The 21,377-nt window shown below is 31.3% G+C and overlaps 1 protein-coding gene across 2 annotated transcripts; it reads right to left on the reverse strand.

The window, feature by feature from the left end:
* Positions 1 to 1,939: 1,939 nt before the first annotated feature.
* Positions 1,940 to 20,545, reverse strand: LOC134682811 (DNA-binding protein P3A2-like). Of its 2 annotated transcripts, none has more exons than XM_063541800.1 (9): positions 20,486 to 20,545; positions 17,006 to 17,278; positions 14,456 to 14,570; positions 13,556 to 13,691; positions 12,768 to 12,917; positions 10,718 to 10,876; positions 7,393 to 7,659; positions 6,301 to 6,508; positions 1,940 to 2,878 (listed from the first exon to the last, which is right to left on the reverse strand). In XM_063541800.1, the coding sequence occupies exons 2-9, from the start codon at positions 17,211 to 17,213 to the stop codon at positions 2,601 to 2,603; spliced, it is 1,521 nt and encodes a 506-aa protein (XP_063397870.1). In that variant the 5' UTR covers positions 17,214 to 17,278; positions 20,486 to 20,545; the 3' UTR covers positions 1,940 to 2,600. The 2 variants fall into 2 exon arrangements, with proteins under 2 accessions (XP_063397870.1, XP_063397869.1); XM_063541799.1 differs by lacking the exon at positions 20,486 to 20,545 and adding an exon at positions 19,971 to 19,993.
* Between the last annotated feature and the right edge of the window lie 832 nt (positions 20,546 to 21,377).

Here is a 21,377-nt window from a genome sequence, read left to right on the forward strand (position 1 = left end):
CTTACTTCAAAAACAAATTGCAAACATATTGCGTGTTTTTGTGGTTTAATATTGGTCCATCTCTGCATTGACCTGTTCCTCTCAGCCCACTGTTCTTGTAAAAACGTATTGATGAAGGAACTGAAAATCCATTGTGCACTCATGAAGTTTATGTCAAACCAAATACATAATCATATAAATAAATTGTGTCGCTCACCTTGGTCTATGTGCATATTAAACAATGGACACAGATAAACTCATGACAAAATTGTGTTTTGGTGATGGTGATGTGTTTGAAGATCTTACTTTACTTAACATATTTGTTGGTACAATTATCTCTATCGATAATGAACTTGGTTCAGTAATTACAGGGGAAAATATTTTCTAAAAATTTACAAACATTTACAAAAATTTATGAAAATTGTTAATATTTACTATAAAGGAAAATAACTCCTTAAGGGGTCAATAAACAATTTTGGTCATGTTCACTTATTTGTAGATCTTTTTTTGCTGAACATTGTTGCTGTTTACAGTTTATCTCTATCTATAATCGTATTCAAGATAATAACCAAAATCTGCAAAATTTCCTTAAATTACTAACATGAGGGCAGCAACCCAACAACAGGTTGTCCGATTTGTATAAAAATTTCAGGGCAGATAGGTCTGAACCTAATAGACAATTTCTTTCCATGTCAGATTTGCTCTAAATGCATTGGTTTCAGAGTAATAAGCCAAATTCTACATTTTACCCCTATGTTATATTTTTAGCCATGGCGGCCATCTTGGTTGGTTGGCAGGGTCACACCACACATTTTTCAAAACTAGATACCCCAATGATGATTGTGGCCAAGTTTGGTTAAATTTGGGCCACCAGTTTCAAAGGAGAAGATTTTTATAAAAGTTTATGGACGAAGGACGCCAAGTGATGAGAAAAGCTCACTTGACCTTTCAGGTCAGGTGAGCTAAAACAAACAAACAAACACCATATCATTGTTATATGCGTACTTTTAAAATTCTTATTTACCAAATAAAACCTTTTACGGGTATTATAATTGGATTTTTACTCTGAACTAACAGTCTGTGATCATTTTATACTTTTACTAAATGGTATACATTGAAAAATTATCTTATTTTTTTCAGTTGATCACCAAATCATTAGCATTGATTAAGAATAAATATCAGCCCTAATAATTTGTTTCTTGGTCTTTACCTTGTTAGGAAAATATTCACTGATTCGTGCAAGCTCATTTTTTGTTGTTGCTGACACAAATTCCTCTGAGAAATGCATACACTTCATCAAAAACAAGTAAGATAAAAAGAAACACTTAAATATGTACAACAGCAATGGGGACTTAATCCAACTACATCAAGGAACACTATAACCATCAGACTTAGAAAATCTTCAGAGATTAAATATGGAGAGGATATAGATCTCAAAAGCATAATTTAACCATATGGGCCTATCCCAAGCCATAAATAGATATAGGAAGATGTGGTGTGAGTGCCAATGAGACAACTCTCCATCCAAATAACAATAAACTGTTTGTGGCCATCTAGGGTTTTCCATTGAGTTAATGTTTAATTGAAGTATAACCATATATCGAGTCTACAATTTTTCTTGGTTTAGATTGTTGCTTGTGATGATTAATAATGTTTTAATTTAATAAAATACTGAGAGGTTTAATATACATAAATATATGTGTGGAATGCTAAGAATCACTCCTTATTATATATCTATACTGTTCATAGCTTTCATTTACATCAATTTATAACTGATTGCACATGCCTAAATGTTAATGCATGCACATTTCTAGCTTAGTTGTATTTCTTTCAGCTGTTGGAACAATCTTGAGTAGTATCCATCAAAGAAGGTTTTATTCAAAATACCCATAAAGTGATCTGGCTTGTTGAACAGAGAACATAAATACATTTAAATAATATTTATTTACAACTTTTTATATAAAATTAATAGCATTTTCATTAAAAATTGTGACATTATATCATATCAATTCATATCAAACATAAATTACCAGTATAATACAATTAAGGCAAAGAAAAAAGTGCTGTGCTTCCAGTTAGATATTAATAGAAAGTTCTGGTCATTTGTTTTGATTTTTTCAGTCAAAATAATATTTCAATTAATACAAAAGTTAATTGAAATAAAAAATAATCTATAAGTTGAATGCCTTCAAAAGATGTATAAGTAGAATGAAAGAAACATTGGACTTCTTTGCACACATTTTCAGTTCAAGATATAAATCTAAAGCTTTAGTTTTACAATTCAATCAAAACCACATTTGTAAACTAAATATCTTTTTGTCAAATTTCACCATTTAAACTTTGTAAAAGTACTAAACATCATGAAGATGAGGCAAAATGAACAATATCTTTTAAACAGAAATATAACAAGAAATAAAACAACTTATAAATCTATTCTCAAAATAAAGCTTCCTTTGTACTAGTATTTTCATTGACATCCATATGTTCAAAGCTTTAACCTTAAAAGAAATTTAACAATGTAAAAATATAAGTTGTCTAACTGGGAACACAGCATTTTTGTCAAAGCCAAAAACAACAATTTAAAAACATAAATTTATAATTATGCACCAAAACAACAAGATTCACTGTGGCTGATCAACAGTCATGACTTCAACAGCCTGAGTAGCATCAGGTACTGATGATGTTTGGGGTTTAATGTCCATAGGAGAGGTTTCACTAGGTGCGGAGACCATGGTAATCTGACCAAGGTGTTGGGCAAGATGAGGCTGCAGCTGCTGTTGTATATGTTGTATTTGTTGTTGTGTGAGTTGTGGCGTTGAATGAGACAGCTGTGATGGATCAATGGCCGTTAACGTTCCCGTCATTGACTGGTACATGGATACAGGGATAGTTACTATTCCTGAAAAGAAAGAAAAAAAGATGAATTACTGAAAAATTACAAAGAAATTACTTAATAGATATAGGAAGATGTGGTGTGAGTGCCAATGAGACAACTCTCCATCCAAACAACAATTCAAAAATTAAACCATTATAGGTTAAAGTACGGCCTTCAACACGGAGCCTTGGCTCACACCGAACAACAAGCTATAAAGGGCCCCAAAATAACTAGTGTAAAACCATTCAAACGGGAAAACCAACGGTCTAATCTATATAAACAAAACGAGAAACACGTATATATTACATAAACAAACGACAACTACTGTACATCAGATTCCTGACTTAGGACAGGTGCAAACATTTGCAGCGGGATTAAACGTTTTAATGGGCCCAAACCTTCTCCCTTTTTCTGAAACAATAGCATAACATCACAACATATAAAAACATACGATAAAATATCAATTGGCAGACTTAACTCAATCAAAAAACGTATGATTACACAATGAACGAATAAATTTGATCTGCGATATCTGAATACAAAAGCACAGTTAATTAAATATTAGAGACAAACATTCATGACCAAAAGGCTAACCAACAAATTCAAACACACTGAGAAATATTTAACCAATCAATGTTCACTTTAGAAAAAAACCGTTTTTTTATAATCTTGAAGTTTATACAAATGTTGTAAGAATAAGTGAAAAATTGAAGATATTACAAATAATCAAAGCTGGTATACAGCAAAGATCCATATAAATAAAAAATGACAAAAAAGCATTATAAACAGTATCAACAGGTCGAATTAACAAGAACATACGATTTGAGAGTACTCGCAGTTACTGACAGCTAGTTAAAAGCCAAAACCAATTAATAGTAAAAAATCATGCATCAGAGACTAAAATAGACTAAAACACATCACAGGGATTTAGTATTTTAACGTCATTAATAGTCAAAGAAGACATGACTTGTGCAATGCCAAAAATAAATGTATCGACAGGTAGTAGTATAGTGAAGAGCGACTTCTATAGAAATAAAAGTAAACGTGGCTGTGTCCCCTATACATCTCGCCTCAAAAGATAATGAAATTTAGTTATGTTTTAATTTGCTAATGACAAAATCAATATTAGTGCCAATGTGAACTATATTCAGAGATCTAATTACAATATTGGTACGATAACCCTTACTTATAAGTTTGTTTAAAGGTTCGATGAGTTTACAAGGATCACATAGTGATTTCCTCGCTTTAAGTACAATATAACCATAAAATTTAGGATGAGAAATACCATTTTTAATAAGCTTTCTACAGGTATAGCCAAATTTACTAATCAAATCTTTGTGTCTATGAAAGAATTTAGTAAAAGTTTTAAGTAATTTATGGTATGGAAATCCCTGACACAACAATTTACCAGTGATGCATTGATTACGTTCGTTAAAATCTATGACATCAGAACACACACGGGCAAACCGAACGAGTTGCGATATATAAACACCTTATGATGGAGCCAAAGGTACATCGCCGTCTAAAAAAGGAAAATTAACAATTGGAAATGAAAAATCGTCTCTTTTGTCGTAAATTTTAGTGTGAAGTTTCCCGTTTGAAATTGAAATGTCTAAATCTAGAAAAGGACAACTGCTGCTGTTTATGTTAGATTTAGTTAAAGTAAGTTCGTTTGGGTAAATTTCTGAAGTATATTTAGAGAACTCTGGATTATTCAACGAAAAAATATCATCCAGATAACGGTAGGTATTTTTGAATGTATCAACCAAATGTAACAATGATGGGTCTTTACTGAGTTTGGTCATAAACTGAGATTCATAGCAATATAGAAATAAATCTGCTATTAAAGGGGCACAGTTGGTGCCCATAGGAATACCTACTACCTGACGATACACTTTATCGCCGAAACGTACATAAATGTTATCAAGCAGAAAGTTTAAAGCTTCAATCATATCCTCACATTTCCAGTAAGTGTATCTAGCATACTTTCCTTTTTCGTTACAGAAAAAGGCCTTAAACGAGTTACAGCAAATAAAATTACAATGAGATTTTTCGAAAGACCATTTTATCAAATACAAAAACTTTTTCTTTATAAGATTGTGTGGAAGTGTAGTGTACAGAGTAGAAAAATCATAACTGTCAACAGAATTGTAAGGACCATTGAGAGCATGTATTTTATCTAAAACCTCTAAAGAATTTTTAACACTCCAAAAATAATTAATACCATTATTTTCATAAGCTTTATTACAAAAGTTAATAACCAGTTCTTTGATAGTAGTAAGGGAGGTGGTTAGAAGCACTGATAGATTAGTAGTAGAACACTTACTCGAAGCGGAGATGAAACGGAATTTAAATGTTTTTTTGTGTAATTTCGGTAACCAGTACATGGTAGGGACTTTCAAATGTTCGGAAGATGCTTTAAGCTGGGCAGTGGCAGTGGTATGCTTGTTAACGATTTGACTCTCTGTGGTGCGCACTGACCTGAATGTAGAGGAATTGATAATTTCGTTTTGAAGAACTTTCGTGTAGTATATGTGTCACACCACCACTACATTATTTGCTGCCTACCTTCATTTTCTAAATGTGATATAATGGATCGAAATAACTTCTTAGGAAAGCAAGGTCTAAATTTATTGATAATGCAAAGATCTATCCATGTTATCTGTTGTAACTAAAAATGATTCATCATAAAAAAATAAAATTGTAATAAGTGTACATGGTATATGCCCGATTCCATTTGGAGATATTTTAATCCTAAACCAAGAAAAGGATTTCTAGCCAAGCATCACAAGTTTAGTTGATTTGGTTAAGCAGTTTATTTGTTAACCTTATATTTAATAAAGTCAGTACAATTAAAAAGTACCAACAATTTGTACCAACATCTCAAAAAGACATATTCATATATCAGGATAAATGTCTTAATTATGCAAATAATGAAAAATTTCTTGTTATGAAAGCTCATTTCTAGCCTCCAATCATATCATTACAAAGTCAGACATAATTGTTATACAAAAAGGTATCAGGTACTGGATATTCTTACAATAATTTAAATAGGCAAAAAACAATTTCTGACATAATTTTGTTAACCCTTTCCTCCATAGTGACGCCTTTTGACGCCACCCCCTTTACTCCATAATGACGCCTTTTGACGCATGTGTAGTACATCAGTTGAAATGCTTTTACCACAAAGTGTCTGCAGTAGACTTAATAAAATTTGTATCCAAAACAAAATGAAAAGGAATATCGTAGCAATATCCGACTTTTTTTTCAATTTATTTGATGAATTATTTGTTTTTCACAATGCATTAATACTTTAAAGCATATTTTTAGCATTTTATTAAGAATCCTTATGCGAATCAAGTATGCAAAACAAAAAATTCAATGGAGGAAAGGGTTAAGTCGGTAAAAAAAGCTTTAAGGTCAATACTAATTTGCTTTTTAAATACCTCCTATCTGTCCATCATTGGTAAATACTATTTGACCATTCTGGTTGATTGGAAGAGCTGCCATTTGTGAAGGATTATCTCCACCCATATCTAGACTAACAGTACCAATCTGACTGTTATATGACTGGGACATATCTGTATTTTGATTGGATGAAGATTCAGCCAATGTCTGTACTGCTTGTGTTGCCTCATGCTGAGGTGTATTTATCTATTCAAAGAGAAATAATCACAGTTTTTTTAAGATCACATAATATTAAGGATATTCATACATTAACATGATTAATGTGGGTGAACATAGTTTCTTTTTTTTTTTTATTTAAAAGATATATTTTTTTCAAAGAAACGATATTTTTGTCAACTTGGTTGCCTTCCTATTAAGTTGATTTGTACATCACATTTTTTATCAAGATTTAATCAATTTCATTACTACAGTGGTTTTTTTTTATTGTTCAAAGATCAATCTGCATGGCAATTATTCACACAAACTACATTTGTATAGAAATATCTGTATAATATAAACCCAACTGCTAGGTAAGGATGATCATTAGATACCGTTTGATGAACTAATCACAGTTATTCCCTCGCATCAGTAATTGTTGAGCATGTCATTTTGTCAACTGGCTTATTTTAAAATAGCTATGCAAATTAAAATAAATGTAAGTATATTGTAAATTTTCTAAAAAACATAGTCATGATAGTTGAATAATTAAGGAAATTATAAAATATTATCGCAAAATTTTCTCAGCGTTAACACCCACCTTTTACTACATAATGAATAAATTATCTTACTGTGGATTCATTATCATTCGTTGGATACAAAATTTAATGGATTTCATGGGTACATGTGAACCACAAATTTAAAAGTTCAACAAATTACAAATTTTCAGTAAGGTTGTATGCAGGCTTGGGTAAAACTATGAAATCAATTGTCCACTAAAATAGTTTTCTTTAATCCGCGAAAATTAGTAACAACAAAAAATAAATGAATCCACAGTAGTTATATTTAAATATGTGATGTTTTTACAAGTTCTTATACAAAAGAAACAAGCATTTGATTTTGTATTGTCAGGGGGGGGGGCAATAACTACTTACACATTGTACAACAGTGGCTTGTGTGCCGTCAGGCAAGGTGACAATTGACTGTGGTCCTGCATCTATCTGTATTATTGACACTGTACCGTCAGGATTGTTTATAGTCTGAACCATGGTACCACCAAAGTTCTGTGGCTGATGGTGAACATGGTGTGTCTGATTAGCACTACTCTGATTATCGTCTTGAAACACATGTAATAAATCGTCTCTACCATGATGTTTGTAACAGTTCTTAACAATTGTTCTTAAAGCTTCAGTCCATGATACCTGTTAATAAAAAAACATCATCAATATTAGTTATTATTACTGTAAAGAAGCTTTTTTAATGTTATAAAAACCAAGCAAATTGATACATCTAGTTATCCTGTAAATTCAGAAATTATTGACATGTTTCTATTATTGCGAAAAATGCAACAGGGTTATAATGGCAATAATTTAAATTTGCGTTTTGAATCTTTTTTTTAATAAATATTAAAGAGGCTTTTTCTCAATTTAACAATTATTAATATAGCATTTGAGACTAAAATGACAAATTCGCAATAACAAATACATGGAATAATTTCTGACTTTACAGTATTTGGTTTAATTGCCATTTTTATTCTTGATCTTTTCGAGAACTAAAGTACACAACAATATATCTTCAGAATCTTTAAATATTTATCAAATTTCATTTTTCTTAGGCCTTGGCTATCTTCTGATCACTATATAAACAATATAGATAGTATAATTGAACTGAGAACTTGATGGAAATCCTTATATAAATATTAGAATAGTAAATAAAGAGCTGTGCATGAGACCCTTGTCACCAACTGGACAGATTTCAACAATTTTTCAAACTTATAAAGTTCCATAACTCTATAATGTCATATCAGAAATTCATAAAACAAACCAGGGAGCTTCTTACAGTAGATATAACAAGTCAACAAAGTCTCACAACAACTGCTAAAAGTCTTTTTGAGTTATTGTCTGAAATACAGGAAAATATCCCCTTTTTGTGAATAAAATCCCAGCACTTTAAAACTTAACCAGAATTTTTAAAAATGAAAGGGAACTTATGCCATTATATAGGAACAATTCACATTTTAAAGGGGCACTAGCTTACAAATTCATGGTCACTGATTTGACTCAAATTCTCATATTTGATTTATAACAATGTAAAACATTTATCCAAACTATCAAAAGTCTAAAATAAACAGTTTACAGAGCATGGGGTAGATACTATGTAGGGTCCCTTCGTGTGTATTTTAGTCCAGACACCTTCAAATTAACCATCAATTTAACTTTAGATGACCATATAAGCAATGTAAACATAAATAAAGATATGAATAGATTAAACCAACACATGCAATTGAATTTTTATAAGTCTGTTTGATTTTATTTTTTATAATATTTACAAATATATGTTTCTCATTGTTTTTAACTGAATAAGAATGATTTTATGTGGATCAAATCAGTAATCAAATGATTTACCGTAGTTTCACTTTCGTTGTTGACATTCTTTTTCTTTAAATAACCAGTACACGTACAAAGCATGCGTTGTTAATCTCTAGTTAGGGGTTTAAATTGAAGTTCAAATGAATACAGATTTAATGAGGTCGAGTTATTCACTTGCAAGTGAATGATTAAGGTTTATATACCCTTCTGTAGCCATTTTTGTACGAATTTTTCAAACTTCAATTGTATCTAAACTACAGATATAATGAATAATAGAGATAGGCCAATTTGTACATATTCCACGGGAAACTTGATGCAAAGCATTATTTTTTACTGTTCCATTGCATTTAATAGCAAAAAAGGACTTTGTGGCAAATAAATAAAGATTTTTATAGAAAATCCACAGCCTTTATCCTTGTACTCTCATATTTGACAATTTGATGACTGATAGATATAGGATTATTGCATGCAGTGCTAGCATTGATTTCATTAAAACAAGTTTATAAATGTAGTTATTGGTTAAGACAAAAATAAATATGGCCAAAATCAAGTACACCTTTTAGGGTGCGCTCAACTTTAGTGACTCAGCACGAAGTGTTTTGGAATTTACAGGTTGCTTAGAACTTTTTGTAAAAAATAAACTCTAGCACATCATAGAAAATCAAGTGAGTAATTTATGTTTCCAATTTTATAACAAAAATCTCTGTATTAAAGGCTGTGGATTTTCTATAAAAATCTTGATTTATTTGCCACAAAGTCCTCTTTTTCTATCAAATGAAATGAAACAGTAAAAAATAATGCTTTGCATCAAGTTTCCCCTTTGAATATGTACTAAATGGCCTATCTCTATTATATCTGTAGTTTTGATACAATTGAGGTTTGAAAAATTCGTACAAAAATGGCTACAGAAGGGTACATAAACTTTAACTATCAATGTTTCTTAGCTTAATTTGACAAAATTGAACCATTTTGCCGGCTAAAAGTGAATTATTATTTCATTATTTCATTTTCATTATTGATTGAACAAAAAAAATCTTACTTTAGAATTTTTATATACATCTCATAGCTAGTGCCCCTTTAAAGTATTATGAAAAATGTTTCAAAGCATTTTTGAATTATAGTAAAATTAATGGTAATTTTTTTATCCATAAAACCGTAATACTCCAAAAAGTAAAATCTAAAACAGTATTAACTTATAACAAGAGTGCACAAGATGGATTTTTTCTTCTATTTTACTGACCATAGTTTTTGTGTTGCAAGTCTTAAAGATAAAAGTTTTATTACAAGTAGTACATAATGTTAACACTTTTAAAGGTCCATGACGATGAGGTCAAAGTAAGATAAAAATTGTCACACAGACATGTACACCTTAAAATTATTCCATGCACCAAATATAGTTGACACATTGCTTTTGGTAATTGAAAAATAGACCAAAACACAATAAATTGCTTTGCTGACCACAGCTGGATATGAGCAGAGGTCCAACCCTTAACAGTTGGGGCAATAATGAAACACACTGAATATTCAGGCTTGATACAGGTCTAAATTTGGATTGCTTTTAAATATTTGACACATAATAGGTTTCTGACACAGAATAACTGTAGTCAAAAAACTTAGATGATTTGAATTTATCTTCAATTTTTTGCTTTTGTGCAATACACTATGCTGTTACAGATATAACTTAAGACAAGGTTCCAAAATTAGAACAAGCACAATGAAATGCATCTGTGTTTAACTAAGTGTTTTAGTACTTCATCTTGGTCAATGAAATAAACAAAGACAGATAGAAGAACATTCACAGTAATTGGTGATAGACATGATAGATGCAAAGTGATATATCTAAGTTTTAATTGTATCTTGAGTCGAATGTTCTGTGGATTTAATCATTTACCCGTTTTTTATCCTCATCTGTACGTGCATCACTTCTGACATTGGCCCATGGCAAATCAGAAGGCCACCAAGGTGGTCTGCATTCTTCTTTTCCCCAGCCTGGCTTACTACGACCTGTTGAGTATTTTAACATTTCTGGGATGAAATTCCTCAGCTGGGCCTGAAATGCATAACAAAACATTTTAGTCTTAAGAAATCTTAAAATGGTTAAATTCATTTTCATATTCAGGACTGGTGTTAAGAGCAAAATTCTACTTGAGGGGATTTTCTCAAAATATTTTTTTTTATCATGTTATTCACGCAACAAATAATAGAGTTACTTCTTGTAGATAACATTTATATTTTAAGAAAGAGTATTTTTGTTTTCACTAATGTAAATTTTAATTACAAGATAATAAAAGTCATAACCAGTATTTTTTTTTATCTTGAATTAATGATTTTTTCGGATTTCATAAAACTTTCTGTACATTCATGTATTTTTACATTTTTATTTTTATTTTTGCAGTATTTCAATTGTTTATCAGGCTTATATATAATCAACATTTGAGAAAAACAATGAAAGCCTTATACCATGTATACGTTAATCAGGCTTGTAAATTTCGCAATGGTACATAGTCTGCACCCCCTTCTCCGCCAAAAAATCAGGTAAAAAAACTTTTTGTAACTGTTAGAAGAGGTCCAATGAAACATCCTTAATTTCAAATCCTGTCCGGTCGTTTACGGTATTTCTTTGGAGAAACCTGTTTTCCATCATCAAACAGAAGCTGAAAGGGCGTGTAAATGATTGTAGAATGCTTCACTATTGTTAAAATAAGTCTAAATCATTTAAAAAAAAAAACAATCCAGAAACTTGTGTATGTTTAAAACCAAAGTTTGAATAGCACGCGTAAAAGAAGAAGAGTACAATGAGAGTCGAAATCCCTCCATGATAGATATCACTAAAATACAACTTTGGAAGTAAAACAGTTCCATCCTTATGTTAAACAGTCCTTAATATATCTATCACATTAATCTTAGAAGGGTCTTAAGCTAATACAAACCATATTAGTTAGTATGAAACACCAAAACGGAACGAACAATAACTAATTACGTTTTATATTTTACAAATCCTAACTGGTTTTAAAACAGTTGTCCTTTTTTACTGTTTTTGTGTCAATCAAGCCCGAAACAAGAAATTTGTAATGAAGCATTTAGTTTTGAAATTTATCAGTATTAATTTGATATTGAATAAAATATAACTTATTAATATGGATCAGTTAAAATTATTAATTTGATAAATGATAAGATCGCCCTCTGTAATATCAATAACAAAGATGGGGGAGCGTGAACAAACCACCTTGCCTGCGAAATTGAAATTTTCTCCTATTTCTTGCTTATTGTACTCTTAATAGTCCACACCCCGTCTGGAAGGTCCAATTTTGGAGAATAAAACCGCAGAATAAACAAGCATTTTAAAAGTAAGTCAAAAACTTTTTTGCAATTATTTGAAATGACAATTGGCAGTTTGAAAAAAAATAATCAACAATTTATAAAGAAAATTTATGATATTTTGCAATGAAAACTCAAAATTAGTTATTAAATTATCAAAAAATCTATAATGTATACACAGTAAATGAGAATGTACTGATTACGATAGTTTTCATATTACATGTTGAACTACAAATTAAATATTGAACTGTGTTTTATTCTAAAAAAACATACTTTGGGAATATTATGAATATTATGAGTAAGTTCCCTTTGTTCATAAACTTGAAAGTAAAAACAAATAAATTCAATTTTCATACACCATGTACTTTTATACAACTTTTTAAAGGCATGGCAATAAACACATTGCTTATAAATAGGATACTAGAGGATAAATAATCAACAAACTGCTTGATAGAAAAATAAGAATGTACACCTGATTCTTCATGTTGTGCCTATACACAAATAAAAAATAGTCTGCATATAATATGTGCAGCTGCAACACATCCCAACACAGATACTCTTATAAATAATCTAAAGATTCATAGGCTGTTTGAAAACACCTGACCTTTATTTTTAAATCTTACTTGTGTCATTTTATCTACTGGTGTAGGAATACCATCAATCACCAGGGGAGGTAATTCATGCAAACCAGAATTATCTGCTTGACTTGGTGGAGCTTGTTCTGCTAAAGATGTCTCCAAGTCCTGAAGAATCATTGGTTTGTTGCTTCTTATCTGTTAAAAAAAAAATAAAAAAAATACTGACAATATACTACCTAGAATAACTAAGCAACTCTAAAAGCACACCCATAAAGATGCCTAAATATGGAACAAATTGTTCATTGTCTAATTTCTAAAAAATATATTTATGTAAAATCAAATGTTAAAGTTTTGAGAAGTATACACATGAATAACTTATAGACAGGCATATAAAGAAATGGTAGAATAAAACCAATATACTAAAGCTAGCAGATTAAAGGAATATATATTGATGTTCGACATCTGCAAATTGTGTATTTTTGCAAAATCCATCTATAAGTAACCTTACACTCTCAGGCTGATCCAGTTTGATGAAATCTTTAGCAAATAAACATGTTAATTTATACCAAAAACCTGCCTTGTAAGAAACATTTTGTTAAGACAGGTTTAACTCTACAAAATTGTATAGGTAGAAGTTTCTGTTTTAATGTAGTGGCCATAATTCTGTTGTAAAAGTAAATTCTGCATAATTAAGTCAAATCTGTTAAAAATATGACATTAAGCTTCTAGATGTCTATTGTTGAGAACTGTAAGCTGGTCTTTAGATGTCATTTGGTTGTTCATTCACTGACAAATACCACATATCTTATTTAATATGTACATTTAGTACCTACCACACTCTCAAGAGGTTGTGATCCAAATACTTTATATGCATGAACAGATTGTGACATTTTACCAGGAGTACAGCACAACACAATGGCCTGTTGTCCAACTCTGGTGGTGTATTCTTCTATTGTTGCTTTCAACTTCCTAAAACAAGCATATATGTACATTAAAAAATAATATACATATATTTGCTGAATATACAAAATAGGGAGAAGAGTTTACTGCTTCAATTTGAAGGCCTCAATTTGAGATAAACTACACCAATAAAAGTGTTGGAGAAGATGTTATTACATGTAACTTGTAAAAGGTGTGTCTAATCTATTTGTCATTTTAAATATAAATTAAATATGTATAAACTAATTAGAGTGTTGTACCTTTAATTTTTTAGTTTTTACATGTGTCTGTGTGTTGTGATTATATGTCCTGTACTGATACACCATCAAACCTTTAAAGTCCAAAATGAATGTTACATTCTTAATGAAGATGCTTCATTATCTTGCTTTTTCTCATTTAGTTCAGCACTGATATCACTTGAATTCTACATACAAAATTGCTATAAAACTCCTTTTGTGCCTTTCCTTGAAATTAAATTTTCTAGAACTAAGGATTTCTTTTTAAACATCTGGATTCATTATAATTCCAGGGATCCCAATTTTCATTTGTAAAAGTTAACCATGAATTGTACATTTTTTTTAAAACCTTGTTTGCAGATTTTGGCATACATGTAACCAAGATACAATGTATTTAGCATACAAATATACAATTTCTCTCAATATAGCTTTTAAGTTGATAATAATTGTGCTGCCTTTCCCAAAAATAAATAATATTCCAAGACTTTTTCCAAAATTCAATAGACCTATATATGATTGTGTTTGTTTTATGATCTGGGAAATACCATTTTATCTTACCTGAGAAGTCTGGTCTGTTGTCGTTTACGTTTGGATGGATTTGTTTCAAAGTGATGTGGATGTTTTCTCTTCCTGGCTGAGGCAATGGCAGCAGCTGCTGCTACACCAATAGGACCTGTGTAAAATAAATATAAATCTTAATTATAACTGTAGGAGACATTACACATAGTAAAAATAACTCTGGTTTAAAAAAATTATTACAATTACATTTTGACAATTTCTGTATAAAATACTCTACAAAACATTGGAAATATCTTATAACGATAATGACTGACATGCATGTAATTACACAATTCAAATGTGTCACCTGTGTTGTTTCATACATGTACCTATACATTTGTAAAAAAAAAAAATGTTTGTTGTAAGCAATTTTGTAAAACTTTTGCTGCAGTTTATGGATGTAAAGGTGATTGAAACCAACTGTTAATATGCAAACAAGGTTATTGTCTTTGTCTATGGATTGAAATGACCACAGGTTCTTTACATGTATAAACACCTGAATTAACATGTAAGCCTCCAAAGAAGTTTTCCCTATCAGAAGTTTGTAACTACATTTTGTTAGGGAATATATCTATAATCAAAAACTTAAAATGTGAATTTTATTAATTGCTCAATCCAGTTTGCCAAAATTTTTGTTTTGTATCAAATGCTGTAGTGGAGCATAATTATCTGACCACGTTTGAGAAAGGTTTCATTTATCATATTTTCATGGCAACAAAGCTATTGTTCAGAAATATAAATCTGGATGTTCAGGAGGCATTTCATATCTTTTACTCTAACAACTTCGCAACATGCAGTCCCAACATGCAGTCCGTGCCAAACTGTTTTAAGGTTTGTCTGACAGAAAATGAAATTTGACGTTTTTCTTCTACAAAAATGTATATGTTCAACTAAACTAGAGGCTCTAAAGAGCCTGTGTCGCTCACCTTGGTCTATGTGAATATTAAACAAAGGAAGCAGATTGAAAATTGACTACAAAGGTCAATAACTCCTACAGGGGTCAATTGACCATTTCGTTCATGTTGACTTATTTGTAGATCTTACTTTGCTGAACATTATTGCTGTTTACAGTTTACCTATATCTATAATAATATTCAATATAATAACCAAAAACAGCAAAATTTCCCTAAAATTAACAATTCAGGGGCCGCAACCCAAAAACAGGTTGTCCAATTCATCTGAAAATTTCAGGGCAGATAGATCTTGACCTGATTAACAATTTTACTTCATTTCAGATTTTCTCTAAATTATTTGGTTTTTGAGTTATAAGCCAAAAACTGCATTTTACCCCTATGTTCTATTTTTAGCCGTGGCGGCCATCTTGGTTTGATGGCCAGGTCACCGGACACATTTTTTAAACAAGAAACCCCAAAGATGATTGTGGCCAAGTTTGGATCAATTTGGCACAGCAGTTTCAGAGAAGAAGATTTAAGTAGAAGATATATAAAATTTACGAAAAATGGTTAAAAATTGACTTTAAAGGGCAATAACTCCTAAAGAGGTCAACTGACCATTTTGGTCATGTTGACTTATTTGTAAATCTGACCTTGCTGAACATTATTGCTGTTTACAGTTTACCTATATCTATAATAATATTCAATAGAATAACCAAAAACAGCAAAATTTCCTTAAAATTACCAATTCAGGGGCCGCAACCCAAAAACAGGTTGTCCAATTCATCTGAAAATTTCAGGGCAGATAGATCTTCACCTGATTAACAATTTAACCCAATGTCAGATTTGCCCTAAATGCTTTGGTTTTTGAGTTATAAGCCAAAAACTGCATTTTACCCCTATGTTCTATTTATAGCCATGGCGGTCATCTTGGTTAGTTGGCGGGGTCACCGGACACAATTTTTAAACTAGATACCCCAATGATGATTGTGGCCAAGTTTCAAATAATTTGGCCCAGCAGTTTCAGAGGAGAAGATTTTTCTAAAAGATTACCAAGATTTACGAAAAATGGTTAAAAAATTACTATAAAGGGCAATAACTCCTAAAGTGGTCAACTGATCATTTTGGTCATGTTGACTTATTTGTAGATCTTACTTTGCTGAACATTATTGCTTTTAACAGTTTATCTCTATCTAAAATAATATTCAAGATAATAACCAAAAACAACAAAATTTCCTTAAAATTACCAATTCAGGGGCAGCAACCTAACAACGGAATGTCAGATTCATCTGAAAATTTCAGGGCAGATAGATCTTAACCTGATTAACAATATTACCCCTGTCAGATTTGCCCTAAATGCTTTGGTTTTTGAGTTATAAGCCAAAAACTGCATTTTACCCCTATGTTCTATTTATAGCCATGGCGGCCATCTCGGTTAGTTGGCAGCCTCACCGGACACAATTTTTAAACTAGATACCCCAATGATGATTGTGGCCAAGTTTGGTTAAATTTGGCCTAGTAGTTTCAGAGGAGAAGATTTTTGTAAAAGTTAACGCAGGACGCAGGACGCAGAATTTTTTTGTCTGACAATGATTTTTTGTCCGACACTTTGACTGTTACACAGTTCGGGAAACACTGAACATGGATTGAAAGTTACCTGCAGCAGCCAACTGTGCTGTAACATCATCATTAACAGCATTACTGTACAAGTCGTTGGCATCAAATGAACTCTCTGGAGAACTAGGTTCACTGATATCGTCACTCATCATACCCGAAGTATAGGCATTGTTATTACTGTTAGTCAGGTGACCTATCTGAATTCCTTCTGAAGTTGTCACCTGTATGGTATTCATTTTGAACTCCATGTTGAAATCTTTGATTCTGTGATCTAGCTCTGAGAGCCTTTTTATTCTTTTCTTGTTCAATCATTCTACAAAAGAAAGAAATATTGCAGTTCAATTGTGTACCTAAAATTTACATTTTTAGCTATAGGAATACAATGTAGATACTATAATTAAACAGCAATTGCACATATATACGCATTGGCCTATGGTTTATTTTTATTTAAGATAAGATTTTCATAATAGAGATATTTAAATATGTATATTGTCTAAAAATTGTCAAAAATATCACAAGGTCCTACATGTGTAAGAGTTACAGTCACCAAGCTAAGCAGACTATTGTTTGTACTTAAAACTTGTTATTTCATAAAATGACAAGTAAAAGGTAACTAGCCACCTACATGCTGGACCAGCAGTTTTAGTGTATACAAATTAATATTTTTGCCAATTGATATCAATTGGTCCCTTTGGAACTTCTAACCTTTAAAAAATAGTTGTATGCCTTCTTCATTATACACTATCACAGAATAGAAATTCCTTCATAGTATAAGTTTCAAATGGAAACAATATTCTGGAATATTATTTCTACTGGAATAAATATTACAGTAAATGTTCCTAACGGAATAAATGGTATAAAATGTTTGTAAAAACAAATATTAGGCCAGGATTTTTTAATTTGTTGGTTTACGAATCCGCCGACCCGATTTTGCCGATTCCTAGAATATAAAATAAAATAGACTTTTCATGCTTTTTTATTCCCGCCGACCCAAACAAATACATTATCCCTGAAAAATAATTAAATTCTTCTTTTTTTATGAAATGAAATGCATGAATCACTAACAAAATTGATAACACTCTTTGTTGTGAAAAAATAAAACTTCCAGTTAACGTTTCTAAAAATAGACAAATCAATTATAACTGACCTTGAAATGTCGTTTACACAAATAATTTTGCGGGATGAAATCTGTGTTTAAAACCCATTACACAATAAGTTCGTTTCCCTTAATTGTCATCAGTCTGTAAGATGCATAATCTCATAGAAATAGACTTGTCAAAATGTGGACAGGTGGAAAGCACCTTAGAAGTAAAAGTTTTGAATATCAACAAGTCATTTAGAATTTTCTTGTTTCATGGATAATATAAAAAAAAATATCGTCCAATTGGATTAAAAACGGGAATGCATGACACTAGATTAACCCGATATTCTCGTTTTTTCTGTGGACAAGTCTACCATTACGTTTTTGACACGTGTGTTGAAACTTATTTTAGTACGACGTTTTTTACGTTTTTTTCTTTATCAGTTTTCGTTTTTGAAGATCATTACTCACCAAGTTTTCTGGAATTGATTAAGAGCTACGCGAATTTGTTTTTCTTGTTTGTGAAAAGACGATTTAATTTCGTCTTTGTCTGTGAACACCCCCCTTTTTTACGGCAAATCATTAGACAATGTCATGCGATATTTATGACAGCTGAGCAAGAATATTTCATCGAACTAAAATTTGCAATGATGACAAAATAGCACAAAAACATTTTGTTAGAAAGGTGAAATGTATATTTATTTTGCATTTATTTTTCTGTCTTGAAAGATATTTTTTTTCTTTTTTTTCCCCGACCGACCGACCCGACTTTTTCATGGGGAAAATCCGTAAACCAACAAATTAAAAAACCGTGGCCTTATGACAGTGTTTAAAATAAATCACCAATTGCAAGTTGTTTTTGATGAAAGAGTTGTAAACCATGAGTGAGTGAGTCGTAGTGTCAGTTGCAGTTGGCATAAAAAAGTAAAATCACAAAAATACTGAACTCTGAGAAAAATTCAATCAGAGAGTCCTCAATCAAACGGCAAAATCAAATGACTAAACACCCCAAACGAGTGGACATCAACTGTTATATTCCTGGTTCAGGTATTTTCATACATGTAGAAAATGGTGGATTGAACCTGGTTTAAAATCTAAACCTCTCACTTGTTAGACAGAAGCATCAAATTTAATAATATTGATAATGAAGCGTGGACAAAACAAACAGACACAATAGGTAAAAATGTCACAAATAAAGGTAAGAAGTCTAATTCGGTAGGTCACATTGATTTGTGAAAAGGGAACAGGATTGTAGTTGCGACATAAGGAACATATCCGATATCATCTATATAATAATAGATATTCCATAACCATGCTATAAACGGTCAACCAACTGGTGATGGCATACGACATTGAAAAATCCCTTTTTAGAGGGGGATAGGACCTTTATCGGGACTCCAGGATCGGATGGTTTTAAGCTCAGGATTTCTGGATTTACCCTTTCGGGATCCGGGAATTCTTATTTCGAAATATTGGGGCCTTGGGATTTGGTGTATTTAAGCCTTTGCCGCTTTGGTGTTTTTAAGCCGGGATTTTGGGATCAGGACCCCTCCTACACCCTCTCTTCTTAGTGTGATGGAATATCACAAGGATTTCGAAATAGAAAATTTAGGGGAACATACTCAAATGTGAAAGTCTTAGATGTATAAATGAACAAGTTTTTAGTTTGGGTTCATTATTTCATGGACTTGTTTTTTATCTTTTATTATCCCAATGTTTATGAGTTGTCTCTCATTAAATCTACATCATACGTTCAAACATATAGATTTTCATTATTTGTGCTAATCCCGTGTGATATCTTTTTTAGTGCCTGTAAGATTCACTAGTTTCAACTGAAGTCTGTAGTGTAAAAAATGTAAAAATCATTGGTAAGGGAGTTAATTCAAATTTTAAATGGTCGCCATTTTATGTTTATTTTATGCACCTTGTGAAAAAAGGAGATAGCTTTGATGATCTAGCCATAATGCAACGACTCAATTTATGAAAACACTTCCACGTGTTTCTTGCTTTCTATTTATCTGTCAAAAATCGTCAACATGCGCAAAACAAATTGGATTCAGATGACATGCGTCCGGCTTTGGACTTGCGCGTCCGAGGAATTGGTCACCGTAGGAAATCGCTCAGAAGTTTTGAATGGGATTGCAAAAGGCTATATCAGTAATGAGAAGGCATTCTGTAATCAGTTGTTGAACTGCTTTCTTTATTTTAAGGTCATAATATCTCGTTTACTTGATTATTTTATCGTTCTTCTGGGAGGTGCGCGAGTGGCAACTGCAATGGGGACATGCGCACAGTAGAAAATAAACTTACTTTCTGATGTTATGAGGACATTTCATTGAGTTTAGGTCAAATTATTTGTAGAAAAGTTTATAACAGAAAAGAAAACAACAGGTGTGGTGTTTGTTTTCACATTTTTTTGCCCTCAGATCGAAAACTCACCATTTTAACAAAGCAAAAATTAATAATTCGATGCAGGAATATTCATCCGCTGTCGATGACTAACTACACAGTTAAACTGATCCATCCGACACATAAAGTAACACGATTTAACATACATCAGAAAAAGTCAAAATTCGAAAAACAAATTTTAAAATAAAAATCTATGAACATTAACTACACATAGATTTTAGGGTACATTAATGTGCTTTCCGATTAGTTTTATCCTTTATTATCCCGAATAAAATAAAATAAGAGACATAACTATAATACAATTGTATTATATGTCTCTGCTTCAAATAATTTTTAAAATTAATTATTACAAGTCCCTAAAAAAGATTTGTAAATATATTTATGTCAGGAAATCCTTGATATAAATAAACAATCTTTTAAAATCAATCGTTGTAAATATGGGAAAAAATCCTCAACGGCTTGTCAATAACATTTTTAAAACAGAGACATATATATATATATACACATTTTGTTTTGGCCGATATATCTATCAGTCTATTTTTACTAATAAGCTATATTTTTTCTTTCTTTTTTTCTTTTTCACTATATGTAAATCTCCTTCATATTCAAGGCTCTTTTTATACAGTTTGTTCTTTACTGCCTTTCCTTGCAATTGTACAATCCAACTAGTATTACAGTAGTTATTTTATATTGCACCAGTGGCCTCTATATATATAGTGACTACAGTCTTGAAAAATAAGTCGGAGGACGGGTTGCAAAGTCGACAATTGGAGCCAGAAAAAACCTAACCAAAATAATTATTGAAAATGAAAAATTTAAACTAAATTCTTTTAGCTCATAAGCTTTTTCTTTTGAAGTTAAAGTTATGATGATCTCCCTCATCAAGCAGTGCTCTAACTCTATGTTCGGATTTTCCTGTAAT

Source organism: Mytilus trossulus, chromosome 1 (genome assembly GCF_036588685.1).
Source record: "Mytilus trossulus isolate FHL-02 chromosome 1, PNRI_Mtr1.1.1.hap1, whole genome shotgun sequence".
Classification (NCBI taxonomy): Eukaryota; Metazoa; Mollusca; class Bivalvia; order Mytilida; family Mytilidae; genus Mytilus; species Mytilus trossulus.

Bases quoted from the DNA above. Each gene is read 5' to 3' on its own strand.
- LOC134682811 (XM_063541800.1), bottom strand. From the start codon at position 17,213: ATGGAGTTCAAAATGAATACCATACAGGTGACAACTTCAGAAGGAATT. The intron at 12,918-13,555 runs GTAGGTACTAAA...TTTTTTTAACAG, and splicing joins CACAACCTCTTGAGAGTGTG to ATAAGAAGCAACAAACCAAT. The intron at 2,879-6,300 runs GTATTTAAAAAG...CTTTCTTTTCAG, and splicing joins CAATGATGGACAGATAGGAG to GAATAGTAACTATCCCTGTA.